The 24,417-nt window shown below is 41.6% G+C and overlaps 1 protein-coding gene across 2 annotated transcripts in view; it reads left to right on the forward strand.

The window, feature by feature from the left end:
• Positions 1-4,033: 4,033 nt before the first annotated feature.
• LOC139558490 (leucine-rich repeat-containing protein 38-like) overlaps positions 4,034-24,417 on the forward strand; it is a 22,251-nt gene continuing 1,867 nt past the window's right edge. The window contains exons 1-2 of one of the 2 annotated variants that reach the window (XM_071373659.1): positions 4,034-5,721; positions 5,933-7,885. In XM_071373659.1, coding sequence (XP_071229760.1) covers positions 5,094-5,721; positions 5,933-6,129 — 825 coding nt within the window. In that variant the 5' untranslated portion in view covers positions 4,034-5,093 and the 3' untranslated portion in view covers positions 6,130-7,885. Of the gene's footprint in view, positions 5,722-5,932; positions 7,886-21,913 lie in introns of those variants that run through there. The other variant, XM_071373651.1, reaches the window with a different exon arrangement.

The following is a 24,417-nucleotide window of genomic DNA, read 5'->3' on the forward strand; positions in this document are numbered from 1 at the left end:
CTGGTGACACTCAGCTGCCTGCCTGCCACCTAGCTGGGGTTTCCTATCCTGTCCCTCTCCACACGCTACTCGCTACTCGCTACTCACTACTCACTACTCACTACTCACTACTCACTACTCACTACTCACTACTCTGCAATCTGCTTTACAGTTTATAGGTTGAGAGGAAGGATGTGCAGTCATTATCCACTAACTTGGAGTGGAGTGGAGGAGGGCTTTGATTGGTGTGTGACTGATTGAAGATCCCTTCAAGCACAACCTCTGGTCTAATCCTTGAATAGTGAGAAGTATAGTGAGATGTCATTGTGGGAGATGCTGAACTACAAATTCCTAGAGATACAACGATTTGTCAATGTGAAAATGCCCTTGATCAGGTATGGACAAGATTGTATTTTCACATTATGTTTTGTATTCAGTACAGACAACCACACATTGTTTTCACCCATCTCAAGACAGCCTCTCTGTTTTAATATATCTGGTTTGGGATTAATTTATCTGCATAAGCAGCAATAGCAATGATACATTTAGTCTTCAGTTGCGCAGATGTGGCTGACATTAATGGCAAGGTTATTGATATCCACACGGATTGTTATTTCTCAAAATGAATCCCCCAGGATGAGCAGCGAGGTAAACCTGGATCAATGTTGGTGCTCGCAGACAAGGTCAGTGATCGCTGAAGCCCGGGCTTATATTTTTCTCTCAGGTTGTATTTACACTACTTTGAACACCTCAGTGACTCGACATTGGTCTAAATACTGAGGGATCGGTTTGTGCTAACAGCTGTCAGGAAAGTGGTGTTTCACGCAGCCTTTATTTTTGACAGACTAAATAGCCGCTCACATATTTTAGGGTTGGAGTGGGATTTGAAGCTATTGAGGATGTTACACAAAAGGTATTTCCTGAATCATCCTGAATCATCCTATGCTCAAGGCACACACAGCATAATACAGAGATACAATGGAGTTGGAATAGTATTAAACTCATAGTGTGAAAATTATATCCGCAGAATGTGAATGGCCTATTTGTTCTTTAGCGTAGACTTGCCCCAAATACACTCCAGCATCTCCCTCCATCTGGCAGCCGATATAAAGATCTTCAAGCCCCGTCCCATCATTCTCTAGTTACCATACTCCACCACCATTTTCACACTGAGAAAGAGAGAAGAGGTGGGCCTCAATGACCACTTTGATGGTGTTGTTTATGCCTAGTGCTAATTATACTGACATCTTATGGTAATCGTTAATCATTTCAAACCTAAATCAACCCTTCAAAGTTTCCTCTTACTCACCCTGGCTCTTATGCACTGAGACAGCCAGCAGACCTGAATTCACACAAGATAACAGTTTACGACTGAACAGCTCTCGTCAGGGAGTTGGAGGCCGTCATACCTGCTAAGAGTGGTGCTCCACATGCATTTCAATTTGGAAACCTCTCCATTTTAACCAAATCTCTCTGTTCTCAGTCCATTTCATTCTGAGCTGCTTGGCAATTACTCAGCTGGCACAAACATGCCACAACAGGATGGGAGGAAGGGATGTCTTAAACACAGTCATGAATATAGTAATTAAACATGTTGATTAAAAATAAATGACAGTTGGAAATTCCTCTCATACAGCCTACAGTGTTTGGATTCCGCAATTTAGAAGAATATATCACTTTGAGTCTTGAGTCTGTCTATAATTAAATTGCTGGTTCAAAACAAAACAAAAAAGCAACAGTGAGTCAGCTAATTCCGTGTCTATGATATAAAACCTGTTAGTGTTATAACTAACAGGTTTTATATCATAGCGGCGCTAAATCCAACATAGAACCAAAGCACTATTAATATGCAATGTCTGGCTTGCCTGTAAATACAGAGATGGTTAGCCGACCACAGGCTGAGTAATGCTGCTCATAGATCCTCTGCCTGGCAAGTCTTCACATAAGTCACAAGTCTAGTAATGAAGCCTGGCAGTTAGGGTATAATAGAGATGTGCTTTTCCCTTGCAGAGCACAATATGAAACGCTCTATCATTGTGCTGGAATAGGTCGAAAATATGAAGTTATTTTGATGAAGAAGCTGCTCTGCACTGAGCGATATCACAGGTGTGCTTTATAGCAAAACATCTCACTTCAGCTCACACCCTAAAGCTGTGAGACATGTGAGACATTGGTTTACGGATGACGAGGTATAATGTAGGTGCGTTGCTGTTATTCCCTGACAACTGGAGCTGTTTGCATTGCCAAACACAATGTATTCTGTAAATACAGACACACGTTCTTATGTTGTGATGCCGAGGTTGGGAATTACTATAGAGGGTCACTACTGGTAATAACGGCTCAGGCAGGCAGGGCTTCTATTTACCCATTGATATATATTCCATATACTCCCAACATCCCATCATACAGAGCCTTTTACTACTCCATCTCCCTCCATGTCTCTCAGGACTCCCGCTCCTCCACTCTGTCCCTGTGCTACAACCTTGGTCTAATTCCATTTGCCTGTTGATACAGATCCCATTGGGGAAATCTAATTGAGATTCTGAATTCAAACCTGTTCCACTGTTGTGGTTTGAAACGCAGTCACTGGTCCCTTTGTGTTTTACTATTAAGGATATAGATTGTAGACACACATGGGCTCGGTGGCTGTATGAAAAAAAGGTATTTGTTCCCATCAGGCAGTTGTAGTGCACTGTGACAGTGCATCAGAAGGATCATTGTATAACGTGAGCTGACTTAAAGTGCTGACGTTTGGCTCGCAGTGCAAACAAGGGCGAAGGTTATATGTACAGTTTTTGAAAAGGTCACAGTTGAGACTTTTTCCATTTTCAGGGATAATAATGAAGCATCTGTCTGACTGTACCGTGGGCGGGTTGTGTAACGCTGTCTGTCACCTTCGGACAAGATCTTCTTGAAAATGGTGATGTTACTGTGAGGCTGTCTATCAATGCATTGTCTCGTCATTCTCAGAGACTCAGGGAATAAGACTGTAGGAGATATAAGTAATATTCTGTTTGAGGGAGGACAAATAAAACAATATGACATTCATTATTCAAATATAAATAATTTTTAACCTGGATGTCATTTTTGTATTGTTTCATTGATTATGTAAGGGGCTATGCGTTCTACGGAAAATAATGAATGAGTAAAAAAGATATATATAATTGCTGCACTTATTTTGTTGACCTGTTTTCTATTGATAGTTATTTGATAAAATGAAGATGATTCATGATTTCGACTGGCTGAGGAAAGCTGCCTGCCTCCCTTACAAAAAAAGATTGCAGTCAGAATGCAGTATAACTGCAGTTCTTCTGCAATTACTGCGTCCAAAATACCACAGTCGATTTTTTTTGTAAGGGCTGTCTGTCTCATCCCAACTCCTGACTTGCTCATTACTATGGGACAGCTGGAGATCGAATTTGAATATTGATCCAATGTTGCAAATGTCGGAGAGACAGACTGCAAGGTTTATGCAAATCTCCGCTGTTGAAAACTAAATGTTATTCTAAAAGAAATGTGAGATAATGTCTAGATGATTTTTATAGTGGAGATAAAGTTTATAAATTGCCTGGCTGAGCTGATGAGGCAGTGGATTGCGCAGTCAGATGGAACAGAGTAAATAGGCATTTTAATTTCATAGATTTAGCCGGTGGTAGCTTGTGGAATAGACATCGGCTGGAATGCAGTTTTAACCAATCAGCATTCAGGATTAGACCCACCCTTTGTATAAAGGGAAATAATGCATTCTCTAGAATGCCCTTCAAGCCAATCAGAAACAAGTATTCAACAAAGCCATTATATAAAGCCCTTTATTCTAGTCTATGATATCAAAAGGTTAAACCATAAAATATGCAAAATACAAATTAAAAAAGCGATACATAAGGATACAAAATATTTTGTAATATCAATATTTATATCAATATATATTAATTAATCATACATTTAATGTATAATTTAGCATGTATTTGCTAAATTCATGACCATCAGTAATAGAAATTATTGGAATAAAAAAAATACACAAATATGAGTGAAACAACCCAAATATTTTCACACTAGGAAGTGACATCATGTGTTGTCAACATGGTAAAGGCACGCCTCCTTCATAGCAATGAGGAGGGCATGAGATAAACCCTGGCACATTCTGAGACAGACAGACATTCAATTGACTGCTACTGTGCTAAATTCAGGATTGTCATCTGCATGAATATCACTTCTCCACGGACATTTAGATTCTCTCTCAATAGCAACAGAGCGTCGGGACCCAGCTGGGGAGTGTTTTGTCGAGCTCTGCTCTGCTGGCAAGTTGCAGAGCACAGGGAGGTAGAGAAGGAATAAAAAAACCTTGCATACACTTCAGCCGTGTTACTGTTGGATTGTATATCCTTTTAGATTAGCAGGCAGATCAGATCGACAGGCATTCCCACGCAATAAACCTTGCTGTCTGTCTCTCCGACATTTGCAACATTGTGACAAATGGAGGGATGCAACAATTTCCCTCTTCACTTGATCTGCCTGAGACTGACTTACCCCGGCGCGTATCCTTTTGTGTCAGAGACCCAGGCGTCCTCCTCAGTCAATCCCCCAAGATCGACTGTGGGTTAACCCGGTGGACAGAGCCCCCTCCTTAGCCCCCCTCCCCCTGTCTGTGCCCCCAGTTTCTCTCTATTCCTGCTTTGCTATAGTTTCTATTTACCTTTGCTAAACTACCCTCCTCTTTCTGCTAAGATCTCTTTCATTCTCCCTCTATCTAGCTCGCTCACTCTCTTTCGCTCTCTCCCTCCCACTTCTTGCCATCTCCCTCCCCTAGCTTCTTCAAAGCCAGCAGTGCTCTATTCTATGCAGGATGCTTGCTACATGATCTCTCGGAACACAGCGTTCAACGCTGCTCTCTCGCTGCCTGATGCCGGAGCTGTCTCAGATTTTCATCTCAAGAACGGCAGGATGCTCCTGCACAGGGATTGATCCCCCCTTTTCCCTCTCGTTCTCCCCTTCCCCTCCCCTTTCCTAATCTCCCGCCCTCTGACCCTCACCCCCGTTTCTCTTTCCCGACACCCCTTCCCATTCTTTCTCACCCCAAGCCTCCTCTGCCCCTCTCTGCTCTTACCCCCTTGACCATGTTGCCATGTGTCTGCTGGCTCCAGCCTTTCCTCGTCTTGCTGTCCTCTGTCTTACGGGCTCAGGGGGAAAACTGTCCAGCTAGCTGCCTGTGCCCGGACCCCCACACTGTGGACTGCAGCGGCCGTGGACTCACCCGTCTTCCTGATGAAATCCCCTTGGACGTCCGCAGGCTCCTTCTATCTGACAACTGTATCCCCCGCATTCCCTCTGACTTCCTAGTGCTCTACAGTGACCTGGTCTACCTGGACCTGCGGAACAACTCTTTGTCCCACATCGAGCCGGGCACCCTCAGCACCTCTTCCAGGCTGGTGTTTCTGGACTTGGGCAGCAACAACCTGACTGAGATCCCCTCGGGGACCTTTGGGCAGTCCCGTAGCCTGATCAAACTCCGCCTGGGCAATAACCCCTATCTGAGCAGGGTCAACGAGGATGCATTCCTGGGCCTCACCTCCCTGCGTGAACTGGAGCTGGAGCGTAACGCCCTGTCTGGCCTTCAGGTGGGGGCGCTGAGCCAGTTGCCCTCTTTACGGGTGGTGAGACTGGAGGGCAACCCTTGGGTGTGCAACTGCAACTTTGCCAACCTGTTTGGATGGCTGGAGGAAAACAGTCAAAAGCTTCCAAATGGTAAGTGTCTTCATCAGGGGGATGTTAGTTTACTTACAGTTGGCTTGACCTAAATAAAGGAAAGTCATGCAACATTAAGATTATATTATCTCAGCAAATCCTCTGCCATGCCATTGCTGTGTATTCTATTTATATTTTCCCAGTAGAAAGAGGAACCCCTTCCTCTATTCTGATTTTGTCTCCCTCTTCCTTTTCCTGCCCTAACCCACAGTGCCAGGGAGAGTAATGAAAGACAATGAGAGACGAGCTCTAGGGGGAAACCTTCAGGGGCATGCAGATACATTTCACTACAGACTGTCTGCAGCTTCAGCCACATCAGCAAAACAAACACAACAACAGAAAGTCAACACCTCACGTTTACAATTCTGCTTGAGCATGAGATTTATGTTACCATGGTTGTGTGTGTAGTGTACTGTCCAAGCCAAACACCTGCCTCTTCCCTCAGGCCGGTGGTCTATTAATGTTTCACTAAATCAATCAATTAGTGAGTGCTGTTTGTATGACCACTGTAACCAAGCTTGCCCTCCCGCTCTCCTTCCTGGTGGTGGAAGCTGGAGCCCATCCAGTCCTTTACTATTGTGTTTCTGCCTGGGGGAGTTAGGTAACGTTACGGCACTGATGTGTTGGCGTGGGCCCCCTCTCTCTCTGTGTCTCAGGGACACTCTCAGAATGTGTGCACGGCACACAAATAGGAAAAACAACAAAAGACAAAGGGGATTACAATTCTCCCACAGGAGTGTGTATCCCACAAAGGGTAACGTCTGCTTACATGGAGATGATTAGACTGAACATCCAAACCCAGCAGCTATTGTTGTGGGATTCATGTGTTTATAATGCAGAGGGAAACAAAGCTTAATTGTAGAGATTTGCATTTCTTCCACTCTTTTCAAGGTAGAAACGTAACAAACCTCAGACTACAGGATACACAGTAGCCAACTAACCAATCCAATAGATTCATATTTTAGAACTTTCAGATTCGACTCCACATTACTCCAATCACCATTTGTTGTATTTAGATAAACTAACGAGCCACGTGTTGTTTGCTTGACATCACATTTGAATAGTATTTAGATATTGTCCTTGAAAATGCAAATATTGTCCTTATTTATTTGTTGATGTCTATTCATAATAATCATTCAAGCAAGACTGTGTATAGCCCACCAGATAATACTATATAGAACCACTAACATGTAGGACACTTTGTTGTTAGAATATTACGGTCCAATAGTTCAGGTGTGCTGAATCTAGATACCCCAGATGATATGTTTCACACTGTGAATGTAAATATGTGTACTGTATTCAATTCCAAGGTAAAGCCTCACAGCATAAAACATCATGAATACGTTAAGTCGGCATATGAACCAATAGACAAAGTACATAAATAAGCATGCACAGCTGTCACTGTCTCCAAGCCAAGGTCGTTCCACGGGGCACATACTGTAACATGATGAGCTACATAAATATGGGACATCAACACATTGTAATGACAAACATTGACCCATCTCATGTTACTGTATCTGTATCCTTTTGCAAATATGATTTCCTTACTGGGTTTGATGGATAAAGGATTACTTAGATAAACTAAGATATACAATCTATAATTCAGGCAACCTGGGTAAAGCTGACAACAGCCCAGGGATCCTTTCCATTATATCTGTGTGATACATTACTCTGTGGATATGGTCATCATGTTCACATAACCTTACTTTGTTCTTCTTCTTTAATCATAGGAATGCAAGGACAATCGTAGTTATGTTTTATAGAGGCTTGTGTGGAGACAAATAATATTTATAACAATATTTTCTACCCTATGCAAGCAGTGGGTGGACATTGCAAATCGCTGACAACTAACAAAAACATCCTCACACATTTAGTTTGTGCATTAGCATGTAATTGCCATCCCTCTTCTTCTCCCCCCTACTCCTCAATAATAAAGCAACCACAAAAAGTTGGGGCTGTGTGAGAAAGAGAAGTTGATACATTGTCAGGAATACCTTGTTCTCCTTGGTAAGAGACTGAAAATGCATTCATCACTGGTCCTCAGTGTTGTCTACTGCAGGTTGTAATGAATTCTATTAGAGACGCTGGCCAAGCACACATCAGCAACAGTGAACAAGAGGCCATGGGCCCAGCGAGTCAACCCCTCTGGCATACCTGCCAACTGGGCCGAGAGATGCACTCTCAAATTGAGTTAGCAGTGAAGCTTCTCACCTCATGTAAGGCACTTACATTCAAACCAGTGCGTGTTTACTGTGTGACCTGGCTAGGAGGCTTTAGCATAAGACTGGTCAAAACCACCTGCCAAAGATAAAAAAACATAGTGACCTTTTCTATTTAGCATCATCAACCACACCCACTGGGCACAAACGTCAGTTAAACATCTAGTTTTCATTTACATTTGGTTGAGTTGTCGCGTGAATTCAACGTGAAATTAACAAAACATTTCACCATGTCATTGGATTTAGGTTAGAAGTTTGGTAGAAAAAGTATGAAAAGCCCTTATGTTGATGACTTTTTGTTAATCCAATCAGTTTTCCACATTGATTCATGTCATCACATAGATTTCCTTAGTTGAAATGACGTTTTTGTCCAGTGGGCACTCACACACATACTTTATGTTGCGGTAGACCTGAAGAACACTTTGCAGTTTGTGTCAGAATTGGGAATATGCGTGATATTTACTGCTGAATGCATTTGCAATTCATAGAGCACAGGGGCACAGTGTTCTGGAACTGCCTCTGTGCTCATTAAAAATAAGAAATGTTGCTGATGCATATACATGAAGTCAACAGAGCTGTAAATCTGAAAGCAAAAGGAGAACTTATGACTTGAAGTCCCTGGCTGCAGCTCCAGAGGCCTTTTCAAGTAAATGTAATTTCCCAAGGGTCTGGGATATCAGAAATGAAATAATCCTTGTACAGGTTTGCTGAAAATCTGTGCACGATCTAACCAGTCTCTTCTCAACTGCTCACATTGCAAATGAATTGTTGTGAACCACACCTACAGAAACTGTTCCCAAGGACAAAGCACCTACACGCTGCTAACAATACTAAGTTGGTATTGCTGAATTGTTGGTATGCGTTGGTGTGAAAACTTCAAACCGCCCTAAATATTCTCTGAGTATTATGAAATGACCTGATTCATGAGTGGTGATTTTTGTGTGTGCATGTGTGCGTGCGTGTTTGGGGTTGGAGCTATTGACCACCACTATTCCTGCAGTGACAGATGAACAGTCATTTATAGAACGAGGTTCATTTGATAAGCTCCTGAATATGTATCAACCCTTCACAGAACCATGATCAGTATCCTCCTTAGGTGTATGATTTGTCATGGAGTAATGTTACCCTTTAATTCAGAGCTAAAATGGTAGTGGTTAGGATGGATACACAAACCCCATCAACAGACAGTTTATGTTACCAGAATAGACATGGAAACATGGAATAATTAAAACATGGACACATTCCTCTATCCGTATCGGTCAAATCATTCCCAAATTACCATACAGGAATCTCCATCAGATCTACAGGAATCTCCCTCTGTCCTAATCCTGTTGTTTCTCATTGTGGATATGATTTTATCTTGGATTAGACCCTGTCTAGCAGCAGCAGTGTAGACATGCTCTGGAGCCATTTTGTGCCTGTTCTCTCATGCTAATTTCCCATGTGCTAGATAGCAGCCCACTGCACTACATACTAGCATATCTCTGTTTGCATAACTGTGATTGGGTCACTGTGCTTAGTGGGTTGTAAATGCCTAAAATCCTGGGCTTTTATGGATTAAAAGTATCGCTGTCCATATGACTGTTTTACAAAATGGACAAATGCGTAAGACACATATATACTGTAGCTATACCTGTTGATAATGTATTTGAATCCATCTTGACTGTGGATCCCCAAATACAGTCATTAGATAATGTGACTGTTGTAAAATGAATACTGACTAATCTTAATCTGAATCATGTGTCATGATGACCCACCTTGCATATCAATTGACAACCTCTCTCCATAAACCTGCCAAGGATTCAGTCTTTGTAATCAGATGTTTGTCAGTCCACTCCTCTAAGGAGACATTCCTGTACGCAGGTCTGCCTGTGTGCCACTAATCAGGCACCTAAATGTTTCATTAGGGGAATGAGTGCAAACATGATCCACTCCTGTCTCCAGTGCTCTTAGGTTAAGGATGAACAAAGGCCATGCATCATTTAGAGCAACACAGTTCTATAGCACAGTAGCCAGCCGGGTAACAGGAGCCACAGACACAGACAGGGCAGGACAGGGCAGAGCAGCTCCCATGGGTCCCTTGGGCCAGTGTCATGGGCCTAATGTGTCACAGCTATCAACACCATTCCTGATCCACTGCTCATGTGACAGGATCAAAGCCTGAATTTTCCTTCACAGCGTATTAGGTTACTTCCCAGAGAGCTTCTACCACACTGTATGAGCAGCTCTCTAAGTATGACGCCACTGTGAATTCACTAGCTCTCCACATCACTGTCGCATATACAGTATGGAGTTAACATTGCATTACATTACACAATTATCAACTGTCTTTGCCTCGGGCATGGATGTCAGGGAAAAGGTATTATATAATAAGGGTTACATTGAGAAAATTGGACCTCTCTGAAATGAAAATGGATGACCCTCCCTTCAGCAAAATATATTTTACCGAAAATAATAATGAAAACATTTAGTGCATAGCAAAGAACATGCCTACCGTTTACCCTCACTTCTTGGACAGACCAGAGCCTTAGATATGCCGTTTTAGAAACGGCATATTTTTTTTGTCCTGTAAGTATTTCACGGCAACGCTGGAATTTTGATAGCGCACAGGGCTGCCAGCCGGAAGGTTGTGGGTTCACAGACCACAGTGGACAAGAGTAGGGGTGGAAATATCACCTTTATAGTAAAAGCATTACACAAATCTATCGTATTTGCAGGTCTAAGAAAACATTGCATTTTATAAAAATGTAATTTTACATATTAGCAGAATGTTTTTAAATACCACACAAATTACCGAAATGACAGGCTAAGAATGGACAGAGAGATAGGCCTATGTGTTCATCTTATCATATTTCTCCAATGCCAAATCAATGAGTCTTGTTTGCAACGAAACTGTCCCTGTTTGCAAATAATTAAATCTGAGATGTCATTAGGAATATGAGTATGGTACTTTCAAAAGGGGCTCCCGAGTGGCGTAGCGGTCTAAGGCACTGCATCTCAGTGCTAGAGGTGTCACTACAGACCCTGGTTGATTCCAGGCTGTATCACAACTGGCTGTGATTGGGAGTCCCATAGGGCGGTGCACAATTAGCCCAGGGTCGTCTGGGTTAGGGATTGGCCGGGGTAGGCCGTCATTGTAAATAAGAATTTGTTCTTAACTGACTTGCCTAGTTAATTAAATAAATAAAACAAGTTAGGCCTACCTTTCCACCCCAGACAGAGTAGATCTACCGACATAGAAACATTAAAGCTTTAACTGCTGGCTACTCTTCTTACGTGGCTTAACCCAACAAGAGAAGGTCACAAGTGTTTCCCTAAAAGCTGTCTGGGTTTAAACACGTTCTATTGTACAGAAAGTGAATAGCTGAATCAATTGATAGTGACAGATTTAGATTACTTCATAAGCAAAGTCCATTTTTTGTCTCCTCGGCTATAAAAGGTTGTAGCTCAGCCTCTGAATGTCAAATAAATGAAACAATGATATCCCCATATACATCGGAGTCTTTCCCAGATATTTTCCCAGATATTTTAAAGCATCACAGAACAAAGTGCTGTTATCGATCAATGTATATAATCAGATCTGTTTTATTTTCTTAAGCTAACAAGGAGTAGGCCTGTACTTTTTGTCATTTTCTTTAATAAAATGTATGCCTAAGGAATACCCTTTCATTCCCCGTCAATTCAACTCCTGGTTTTAACTTAAGCGCCCCGACACGGAGGTAGGCTATTTAAGAAGTGCCTGGTGGGTGGAGGAATTGGCCGACAAATCTATGGATGTAGCACCCTATAGACTAATTTTGTCTGTCAAACAGGTAGGCCTAACTATTATTTCTTAAATAGGAAGAAATAGCCTCCCGAGTGGCGCAGCAGTCTAAGGCACTGCATCGAAGTGCTCAAGGTGTCACTACAGACCCGGGTTCGATCTCGGGCTGTATCACAAACAGCTGTGATTGGGAGTCCCATAGGGCGGCGCACAATTGCTGTCCGGGTTAGGGGAGGGTTTGGCCGGGGGGACTTTACTTGGCTCATCGCGCTCTAGTGACTCCTTGTGGCGGGCCGGGTGTCTGCAGGCTGACCCCGGTCATCAGTTGAACAGTGTTTCCTCTGACATATTGGTGCGGCTGGCTTCCGGGTTAAGCGGGTGGGTGTTAAGATGTGCTTTTTGGCGGGTCATGTTTCGGAGGACGCATGACTCCACCTTAGCCTTCCGAGCCCATTGGGGAGTGGCAGCAATGAGACAATATCTACATTTGGGGAGAAATAGGGGGTAAAATACAAAAGAAAATGTAATAGGAAGAAATTGCTACAACACAAAGCCCTCTTGTTGTTGAAATCAATTATGCCTACTCGAATTTGCCTACTTTTAGCAGCATTAGCTGTCCATTTCCGATTGATTGTGCCGTGGCTGCTGCTTCAAGTTTCAACACCACATTGTAAGTTACTCGAATCTGGCTTATTGTGACGTCAATAAATCTGATAAATATATAATGGAAAGAAACATTTAGTTTTTATTACAATAAATTATAGTAGTAGCAAGCTATCAAAGTTGACCTCCGGTCCTTCTTCTCATCTTCGCGCTCTCCTTCTCAAACTGAACAGACCATAGGCTATAGGGTAGTCCGCACGCAAGAATATAATTCTGGGAATAGGCCTAATCAAAAATTATTTTCGGAATAATTATTTGACTCTTCTCCTGAACTGCCACTGTAGGCCTACACAGCACAGCATTGGTTAGGCAGCACAAAAAAGTTTGAATTAGCAAGAGCAGAGCAGGCCTGGGCTCAAGGTTGGAATATCCATTGCAGTGTGTAATGCAGCCTAGTGTTATTTACAACATCCTAGCAGTGCAAAAGACTCTGGAAGGAAGTACATTTTCTTAGAAATATAACTTTGCTCTGTGCTTCTTCGAGCATGCACTTCATAGGCTATAGCCTATAGGTGACTCACCACCTGGATTCGGTCTTATGTAGCAAAATTTGAAATTGTGTTTTTTACATTAGATAAATGTAGAGACTGTAGAGAAAATGGTATATCATAAACTGCATTTGAGGAACAATGGGAAAGTAAACTCACTTTTGAGAAATTGACCTTTGAATGTTTTGGTATATAGTGAAGAGCTCTTCTTTGTCTACACCCATTCAGCATTGTTCACACCCTCATAAGCTTTAGCCCCACCCATCTCGTTTCGCTCTCGGAGCGCACAATTTACGCTCTGACCGATGATTTGTTTACCTATGGATGACATGAAAACAGCCTAACCTGCTCTGCTGGCAACAATTTCATTACGCTTTTTTACAGACGTTTACTGACGCCAGCCATATTCAACGGGTGTTGTACACACGTCATGTAACGTTAGCTAACGAGCCAGCTAGCTAATGTTAGCTATTTAAACATCAATGAACACAGTGCCAAATCATGTCGTTACTACCCTGCATGAATACGGCTCTGGGATACGAATAATAATGTCAGTTAGGGAGCCAGCCGGCTAACATTAGCTATCTAGCTAACAGTACACTTTAGCTTGAAATTAAATTATTTCAAAATTAGAAATGTGTAATATCTGAAAACGTAGCTAGCTAACGCTGGACTTTCTTTATACATCATCATGCATGATGGACGTGTCTCCCTGTCAGGAATGCCATACCACGGTTGCCCTCAGTTTGAAGATGCAATCTGTAGACAGGTGTTTTCTCTTTAGCTATCATACTCTAATTTCACCGATTTCAAAACTTGATCAGGAAGTAGAGAGCAACACTTATGCAGCTCCAATACACAATAAAACCATTTTAATGTCGCTTCGACAGGATTACCAACACAGACTGACGAGCTCAAATAGACAGAAGCCTTCTATATGGCAGACCAATCCGAATTCATCTCTCGGCAAGTCCAGCCAACTCATTATCTCAGCCAATCATGTCTAGTGGGAAGGTTGCTTACTTTCTCTGTGGCTTAACCAATTTCACAATTGTATTCGTATTTACAGATGGCATACAAGTTTATTATTAAGGCACATGAAAGTTCAGATGTTCAAGAAGGCATTTCTGCCAAAAAAACGCATTTTGATAAAATAAAAAAAACTTACATTCAAACGGCTCTCCTGTGAAGTTGTGACTTGTGACATACGCCTAGTTTCCTGGATTGGGTCACATAGGCTATGGATCATTTGAGATGAGGGGCGGCATCGGCAACACATCAATATATACCTTAATAAGCAACTAATACAAAAAATTGAAATATTGACATTTCATCAATTACAAATTACATGACCCTCCCCTGGACTAGATTGAAAAAATACGAAACCCTCCATTTAACTGAAATTGAAAAATCACGACACTCCCCCATTTTCCTCCAGGTACCCATTTTATAAATGTTGATCCATCCCTTACTTGAGAAGAGAGTGTATTTGACCTTGGCCTCATTTAATGTTTATTTAATGTTGAAAAATTAATGCAAGCTCACATTGAGGTGTATAGGTTAGCAAGCAATCAAAAAGTGCTATGTGAGTAATTGATGTCTAAATGGCAAGTGTATTATTCTGACCAAAGAAGGATCTAACCAGTGCTTTATACAGTTGTGGGCTTTGTGTCTGTTCTTGTGTGCGCATGTGTGTTTTGAATGAGCCATGCTAAATGTTTGTGCTGAGAGTATCCCCATTTAACTATGAGATCACTGAGTCCCTGTGCATAAGGAAATCTCTTCATGATTTGAATGATTCATCCTTGGCATCGCTGTCACATGAAGGGTTGTCAATTTGTGCATTCAGACACTCTACCCCATCTCTTTTTTGTCTCTTCTCACTCTCTCTCTCCCTCTGACTCTATGTTCTTCTTCTTCTCAGATTTCTTCTCTTTGATTGTCTTTGAGTAATTTCACCCTCTCTCTGTCTGTGTGATTATGTCTCTTTCTGTCTGCTTTAAAATCAGGCAGGCTCAAATTAGGGATTGGGGGATGCTTGTGCACCCAATACTAAAGGCTACCATAAAGCAAGGGCCTTGCTATTATTCACCTGCAACCACTTGATCTGCTTGTAAATACAGTAATACAATACCTGGAAATTACAAAAACATACCCAGAAAGTATGTAAGTAACAAAGCCCATTCCACAGTTTAATTGGAAATTACGAGACTTGTGCCTTTATTCCATGGGTCCATCTAATGATTCTCACTTCTCTGGTATCGAGAGTGGAATCAATCACTACAGCCACTGTGGTGTTGAAGTGGGAGGAGAGACAAGCCTCCGATATCAGCCTACGACAGTCAGCTCGATAAATCCCTCAGGAGACAGGGAGTGGGTTACAAAAGGACAGCCTATCCCCAAGGCTGCCTGTAATACTGATTGTAATCCCTCAAGAGCAGACACTAGCTGTAACCTATCCATATGGTTTCCCATACCTGTGCCTCCTGGCAAACCTGACTGGTTTCGAGCTGCATCATATTCTATGACTCCAAACATTACGTTGCCCATTTACAGTACCAGTCAAAAGTTTGAAAACACCTACTCATTCAAAAGGTTTTTCTTTATTTTGTACTATTTTCTACATTGTAGAATAATAGTGAAGACATTAAAACTATGAAAAAACACATATGGAATCAGGTAGTAACCAAAAAGTTTTAAACAAATCAAAATATATTTTAGATTTTAGATTCTTCAAAGTAGCCACCCTTTGCCTTGATGACAGCTTTGCACACTCTTGACATTCTCTCAACCAGCTTCACCTGGAATGCTTTTCCAACAGTCTTGAAGGGGTTCCCACGTATGCTGAGCACTTGTTGGCTGCTTTTCCTTCACTCTGTGGTCCAACTCATCCCAAACCATCTCAATTGGGTTGAAACTCATGTGATTGTCGAGACCAGGTCATCTGATGCAGCACTCCATCACTTTCTTTCTTGTCCTGTTGACAAACAAATGATAGTCCCACTAAGAGCAAACCAGATGGGATGGTGTGTCGGTGGAGAATGCTATGGTAGCCATGCTGGTTAAGTGTGCCTTGAATTCTAAATAAATCACAGACAGTGTCACCAGCAAAGCACACCCACACCATCACACCTCCTCCATGCTTCACGGTGGGAACCACACATGCAGAGATCATCCGTTCACCTACTCTGCGTCTCACAAAGACACGGCGATTGGAACCAGAAATCTCAAATTTGGACTCATCAGACCAAAGGACAGATTTCCACCGGTCTAATGTCCATTGCTTGTGTTTCTTGGCCTAAGCAATTCTCTTCTTCTTATTGGTGTCCTTTAGTAGAGGGTTTTTGCAGCAATTCGACCATGAAGGTCTGATTCACGAAGTCTCCTCTGAACAGTTGATGTTGAATGTGTCTGTGACTTGAACTGTGTGAAGCATTTATTTGGGCTGCAATTTCTGAGGCAAGAAACTCTAATGAACCTTTCCTCTGCAGAAAAGGTAACTCTGAGTCTTCCTTTCCTGTGGCAGTCCTCATGAGAGACAGTTTCATCATAGAGCTTGATGGGCCTAGTTTTATCCTAATAAAGTGCCCTGAAACTCATCATTTTACCGGCCATACCAGGCATGCAAGTCACATTCTGCTGGCTTGCAAAGTGATATGTACTGTATACTGAACAAAAATATAAATGCAACATGTAAAGTGTTGGTGTCATGTTTCATGAGCTGAAATAAAATCATGGAAATCAAGCTTATTTCTCTCACATTTTGTGTTTTAATTTGTTTACATCCCTGTTAGGGAGCATTTCTCATTTGCCAAGATAATCCATCCACCTGACATGTGTGGCATATCAAGAAGCAGATTAAACAGCATGATCATTACACAGGTGCCTCTTGTGCTGGAGACAATACAATGAAACTCTAAAATGTGCAGTTTTGTCACACAACACAATGCCACAGATGTCTCAAGTTTTGAGGGAGCGTGAAATTAGCATGCCCTCCCAGGCCCACCCATGGTTGCGCTCCTGCCCATTCATGTGAAATCCATCGATTATGGCCTAGTTAATTTATTTCAATTGACTGATTTCCTTATATTAACTGTAACTCAGTAAAATATTTTAAATAGTTTCATATTTATTTTCAGTATAATTCCTTTTGGAATCCAGCTGAAGTGGGGATGTACAATTTTTTTAAACCCGCAACCTGCATTCAGAAAGACTGCCAGGGTTGGGAAGACTAAGCTATGAGACTACCTTAAACATCTACACTGGAATAACCCTGCAAAAACATATATATTGAAACAAACTATTTAAAAAATCTACCTGCATATGATAATGATGGGTGTGGTTTTGCTTTAACACTGGTTATTAACACCAACACTGGGGTTATTTTACACCACTGGGTATTAATTGAACTCTTTACAGTGTTAATTTAACTCTTGAATCAACACTAGAAATGTTACCCTGAAAAATCAACACTCATTAACACTGGCCAATTTGCTGTGTGCTAAGGGACACATCTGCAGTCTTCCATACATTTAAAGAACCTTTTAGATTTCGAAGGAATGGTAGATGCCACGTCCCAGCACCCAGAACCAAACAGTCTGTCAAGAGAAACTACAGAGACTGTGACAGGGACTGAGGAACCTGTCTGTCATGTGTAGGAAATCAAACTAGGATGTTTGTCTGGTAGACAGACAGTATTTTGGAGAGAGTCCCAGTGAGAATTCTCATGTCAGAATTATATAATCAGGAGGATTTGTGTAACAGGTGTCCACTGAAGCTTAGGGCTCTATTCAATCCGCATCGCGGAAGTTAAGCTTTTCAGCGTGTTTGATATTTATAGGCAATATTCCTGCTTTATCAGAGACTGTATTCAAGGTAAATGCTGCATATGTCGGCTAAATCGGAAATTACCTTTACATTTCTATTGTGGAATCTGTAGTGCTTGAATAGAGCCCTTAGCGTATGTAAATTACACTAATACTGTATATGACCGGAGGCACAGTGGCCCTAATCCAAGGCTCTGCTCACAGAAAAACTCTCTCCATTTGGGGAGAAAAAGCTGTGGGTGGACCATGGTGCGTTATATAACCTATTTTTTCTCTATTAAAGAAATGGTAATAGCATGAAACTGCTCCATTTCCACAAGAATCAAGGCCCATTGTTTTCAGTTTAAACCGATTTCACCCTTTTTCAGTCATTTCCACATACCGAAAAAGTGTCTGTGGCCTCCTGCATAATGTATCTATAAAAATAATGTGTTAACCACAAGATAATCAGCACAGGTAAAAAAAAATATCCGCTGTCACCTAAGCAGGGATTCATTTAGTGCTGGAGGAAAATAGGGCCTGTCGTCGTACCCCACTAGGAGCAGGATATCGTAAATACAGTAACTCCAACAGGACTCTGCAGGCAAACTTTGCTCTCCAATCTCATTAATCAAAGTGTAGGGAGATGCTCGGGCAGAATTACCAGAGACAGGCCCATCTCAGAGCCTAAGGCTGGGTCTCCTGGGTCATGAGTTTGCAATGCAAAGTTCCGTGTGAAACGCAGAGGCCATTCATCTCTTATTCAAGTTGACAATACAGCTGGTTTTAGCAATGTAAAGGATCCCAAGACTATATCTGACTCCTCTCAACTTTGAGTGGAATTTATGTGCAGCCTCTTTATAAACTTTCTTGGACTGTCCAGGTGAACTTTCCATCTGACCATGCAATCCCATTTTATACCTGTTTCGTAACATGGGAAGCCTGTAATGTATAGGTGGTGCACATTTACACTGTAGTGAAAAAGCTAACAGTATGGTTAGGTGTATGACGTTGTCATGCACTTCAAAGTTTTATGCGGAACAGCAATGATTCTAAATGAGTAGATATTTTACATTTAAGTAATTTAGCAGATGCTCTTATCAAGAGCGACTTACAATTAGTGCATTCATCTTAAGATAGCCAGATGAGACAACAACACATCACAATCGTATCATGTACATTTTCCCTCAACAAAGTATTTATCAGCAAAGCCAGTGCTAGTGGGAAAATACTTTTGGGGTGCCGTGAGAGTTATTTAAGATTGTTAAGAAAATAAAACAGATCTGATTATATAAAGTGATCTATAACAGTGCTTTGGTCCGCAATGCTTTATGCTAGAAACAAGCTGTAAAATACAGTGGAAAGAAACTAAGGTAACACTTTACTTGACACCCAGTGTCATAACATGTCATAATATGTCATACCAGCTGGCATAACTTGTCATAACCTGTCATAATATGGTCATAACACTGTCAAAACCAATATTTACACCTGTTGTGACATATATTGTATTATTTTCTGGTTATGAAACCTACACACCCCACAGATATATGATGAGATGAACACACATGCCTATCTCTCTGTCCATTCTTGTGTGGAGACTCTGCTAATATGAAAAATTATGTAGAATGTTAAAAAATACATTTTTTTTCTCTGACATGCAAATACGATGATAGATTCATGCAATACTTTTACTATAAAGGAGATCTTTCTCCTCTTTTCCACGGTGGTCTGCAAACCCACAACCTTCCGTCCACCATCCCTGTGCACTATCAAATTTCCTGCGTTGCCATGTAATGCTTACAGGACGAAGAACAGTTTCTAAAACTGCATATCTAAGGCAAGGCACTGGTCTGTTCAGAAAGTGAGAGTAAACGGTAGACATGTTCTCTACTATCCACTTTCATTCATTATTTTGGGTATAGGGGAGGATCACTTGCTTTTTTTCAGGGAGGATTTAGGTGAAATATATTTTGCTGTTGAGAGGGCCATCCATTTTCATTTCAGAGAGGTCCTATTTCCTCCATGTAACCCTCATTATAAATAACGGTCACTCCCTAAGGAGACAATAATTAGCCCTGTGCCACCAGATGCTCCCAGATTATGAGTGAACACATGGTCAGATGACGAGAGAGCAGCTGGAGTGGTGTTCTCCGGGAAAATACATGTCTCCATCAGGGCCAAAAAGGGCAACATAGACTGAGATGAACTCAGCCATATTGACAGCAGATCGGCAGATCGGCATCCAAACGCTGCTGGAGACTAGGAATTCCACATGGGTTGTGCACACAGGGTACACTAAATTAGAAGGGTTGTAGCTACGGGGTGGGGAGCGTCTGTAAAACTTACAGGGAGAGGAGCGAACTGAGATAGGAAACACATACTTGCCAAAGCTACAAAATAGCAAAATTAGATTATCAGAAAATAACTAGGTAAGATAATCAAGTGAGAGTGGTTTAAAGCCTTCCTCTCTTTCCTTCCTTGAATAACTCAATAGAACAACTCTGCAGATCAACTGTAACATAATCCTTTGGCACCTTAGATTTATTTAAAAAAAAATGAATTCCACATTCCACACTGCATGGATGGCAAGTCCTAAAGCAGAGTGGATTGTAATGTTGACAGCAGAACATAATGAGCTGTGTGTGTGTTTGTGAGAGACTGAGAAAACATATATGCATGCATGCTTTGGCATGTGGCCCACCTCCAATAGGCTTTCTCTCTGTCCACCTGTGAGTTAACATTTTCTTTGATATGTCTAGCTTTTTCATCCCAGTGTAAAGAGCCAATTTATTTACTGTATGCGGTTGTCCTCCCAAGCGGCCAGCCTTGTTCGAGTAGAATTTTTTTATCTCATTTTATACCTTTGCTAGGTGTTGTCATGCTTAAACTGTGTTGACAATGGCCTGTGCTGTAACTATGCAACAATGTTATGGGAAGAAAGGGATGTGGTCAGCTGTACAGTGATGAATGTAGAGGTCAGAAGTCAATAAGAGTGTCAGTGTCAGGGACTAACCAGTGCCCTGCAGAGCTCATGTGTAAGACAACTATAAACATGCCTTTCAATCAAAAAAGCCACTATGTATCGAATCAATTCTCTTCATCATGTGGACTTGAGTCAGATATGTTTCTCTACAAGCTAAACAGCCATGATTATAATGCAGAACACTATACAGGAGCTAATTAGACCAATTAATCAGCTGTTTAACCTTGCAGTGTTTTCAAACAACTTTATTGCAGCAGCCAATGTCAAGAGGCTTGTTTGTTCATTACTTTCATTACTATTCTAGACAGCATAAAAATCAATGAGGTAGTAGACGAACGAATGCAGTATTAGCTCAGCTGGCAATTTAGTCCTGGATTGAAAGTACATACTGTAGTATTATAAGGGTGTTAGAAGTTGCCAGAATACATAATTCGATTTTGTATCTGTTCAGATTTGGGAATTATATAGCCACCTGAAAATCTCTCTCACACAGTGCAGACCTCAAAGCCTTCCATACGCATAGGTAGAATCAGTGGAACTACTACAGCCTGTAATCTAGCCAGCTCTCTCATCTCACATAATGTTATCCCATCAGCACAGCACAGGGCATGTCAACGGCACTTCAAATATTTACTCAATGTTAACAAATTGGTTCAGTGAGGCTATGATCCACAGCTCATGTCACCTTGGGACTCAGAATTAAGACTAATGACATTACGAACGAAAAATACCCATGGTTTGTTCTTTCCTCAAAATGGGATGAGTGGAAACTAACCTTGAAATCCACAATGTGTTGTCGTTTTTGTCATTGTAAACGACATGTCAAAGTGACTTGGACACTGGCGACCGATTTATTATGGTTCCATCTTGAGATGAGTTCAGTGAACGTGCTCCTTACCTCTGGTTGTCCCAGACAATGCTGTAAATAAAAAACAGAGGTTATTCCAAGGTATTTGTTTGGTTAATTGACTTCTATTTACCGCCAAGGATCATAATTCATAGAATTTGAAACCAATCCAGACTTTCCATTTAATAAGTAAGACGTAATAAAACGAGTATTGGATTAACAAAAACTCTTTGTATGTTATTATTGCATTTAGAGGTCAATATCTCAATAGTTGAGAATTGCTGTTATTTGTGAAGGTTAATGTAGTTGTTTCTGCTAGAGGGGACAGTTGTTTTACATGATGATAATGTGATAATGGGGACTCTATGTCTGGGGTTTCTGTGTGGTCCTAATTCTATTCCTCTTCCTTGTCCCCTTGTAGGAGTGGAGGGCATGGAGTGTTCATTACCCATGGACGGCAGACGGGTGTCCCTGAGCCAGCTATCACAGGACAGCTTCCGGGAGTGTCAGATCACCCTTACCTTAACAGACTTACTCATCATCATATTTTCTGGCATCTCTGTGTCCGTAGTGGCCATCATGACCAGCTTCTTTCTGGCCTCCATTGTCCACTGTTTCCAGCGCACAAGCAAAACCACTAAGGGAGATGAGGAGGAGAGTGAGGAGTGAGACTGACTGTGTCCCAGAGCACGCCTGACCGTGAGACCAGGCTGCTGCCCAACATGCTGACCAACCTGCCGCCTCACACAGGTGGAGAACTGGGAGAGGAATAGAGGGATTGAGTGACACATTTTGCATTGGTTTGTGTGGTTTTCCAAAAGCCCTGATACTGCAGATGCTGTTCTCTCTGCATGTGTGGAAAATATATAAACATGTCCCAATGAGTTATAGTCACAGATAGAATAGATCATTCTCTATGTCTATGGTGTTGACAGTGTGCTGTGTTTGCTCTTTAAAAGCATACTGAATAGCTCTTTAATACACACAAATTCACTGGTGGTTGATGATTCGATAGGAACACCAAGATGTAGAAAAAATAATACGTTTATAAAGAGTTGCATACTTTGCAGTTAGCTTTTCAGTGCTCAGCTTAGATCCAAACAAAGACATATCCAAACAAAGACATTATTATTAACATAAAAGCAAGTAATACAGATTTTCAGAAAAACTATTTACATTTGGTTTGACATTTTTACATCTTACAGACGTTCATACAGAGTCATTAAACTGTGATTTATTTTTAAATAAAGTAGCTATAAGTAGCCGCAGGCTCTTAGAGCCCAAAATGATTGCACTGAGTATTGGCTAAGTGAAAATGTTTGTTGGAGGATACAGTAAGTCTCATATTGAACCAGGGCCTTAGACTGCCATTATAATCTTTGGGCGGGTCACCTAAGCATTTTTTGGGGCCAAAACAGCGTAAAAAGTGTACTTTTCGTGATTGAAAAACAGTTTCAGTGTAAACTTAAATGACTAAAACCAGATATAAAGTATGTAAAAAAGATAATAAAGCTATATATATATATTTTTTTTATATAAACTTTGAGAACTAACAATCACCAAAAGCTAGACAGTCAGGGAGAATTGAACACTTCAAAAACAATGCATTTAGCAGTATTGATTTTGTTATTATGTTAAAGCATTAGAACACAGCATTAGCCAAGGCGAAATTGAATAGAATTGCAGGAAATTTGCTTTAAATCTGCTAAGATTTCTCTCAGCTCAAGGGATTTTTTTATTTGAATTGCAGTAAATTGGCTTAAAAATGCTAAAATGTCTGTACACCATCAAGATGGGGGCCACTAGGCCTCCCGGGTGGCGCAGTGGTCTAGAGCACTGCATCGCAGTGCTATGCTGCGCCACCAGAGTCTGGGTTCGCGCCCAGGCTCTGTCGCAGCCGGCCGCGACCGGGAGGTCCGTGGGGCGACGCACAATTGGCTTAGCGTCGTCCGGGTTAGGGAGGGTTTGGCCGGTAGGGATATCCTTGTCTCATCGCGCTCCAGCGACTCCTGTGGCGGGCCGGGCGCAGTGCGCGCTAACCGAGGGGGGCGGGTGCACGGTGTTTCCTCCGACACATTGGTGCGGCTGGCTTCCGGGTTGGAGGCGCGCTGTGTTAAGAAGCAGTGCGGCTTGGTTGGGTTGTGCTTCGGAGGACGCATGACTTTCGACCTTCGTCTCTCCCGAGCCCGTACGGGAGTTGTAGCGATGAGACAAGATAGTAATTACTAGCGATTGGATACCACGAAAATTGGGGAGAAAAGGGGGTAAAATTTACAAAAAAAAAAAAAAAAAAAAGATGGGGGCCACTAAAATGTTCAGCCGCACCGACGAGCCGACCGCACCCAGTGCCACTCCCCGAGCTACGTCCAGTATAATGGAATGTCCTACCTTCTCAAGGAGTTCAATATGTTTTATTTTGGGACTGCCTCACAGGTTAACTAGCGATCTGCAAAAATGGTTTTGCTGTTGCAGAATGCAATATTGATTAAGGGCAGCACGAGGGGTAAAAGGAGTGTTCTGTGATGGAACATATAATTCATCTGACATATGCAGGTAGTCTCCGAGGTCTACGGATGGTTTTATATCCAGTATATATCCACAGCTGTCTGTATCAATGGAAATATAGTAAACAAAATGTTAAAAAAAGATTTACATCTTCCAGATGATACATGTTCCCTAGATTGAGAATTGTGAATTGTGTAAAATTTCATACATATAATCTAATAAACAATGATAATTATAGGTGTAGAACCAAAATAGAATTGATGTGTCAAATACTGCACTTTAAATGGTGACCGTTGTATCTGAGTTTGGCCCCTAACTCCACTGAGTGGACTAGTGTTGCCTATATCTGCCAAAGATTAGGTTTAGAGGAAATGGGCATTAGGGACTTCCATGTGGATTATGTAGTGTACAGTGTTGTAG

The sequence above is a fragment of the Salvelinus alpinus genome, chromosome 2 (genome assembly GCF_045679555.1).
Source record: "Salvelinus alpinus chromosome 2, SLU_Salpinus.1, whole genome shotgun sequence".
NCBI classification, from domain to species: Eukaryota; Metazoa; Chordata; class Actinopteri; order Salmoniformes; family Salmonidae; genus Salvelinus; species Salvelinus alpinus.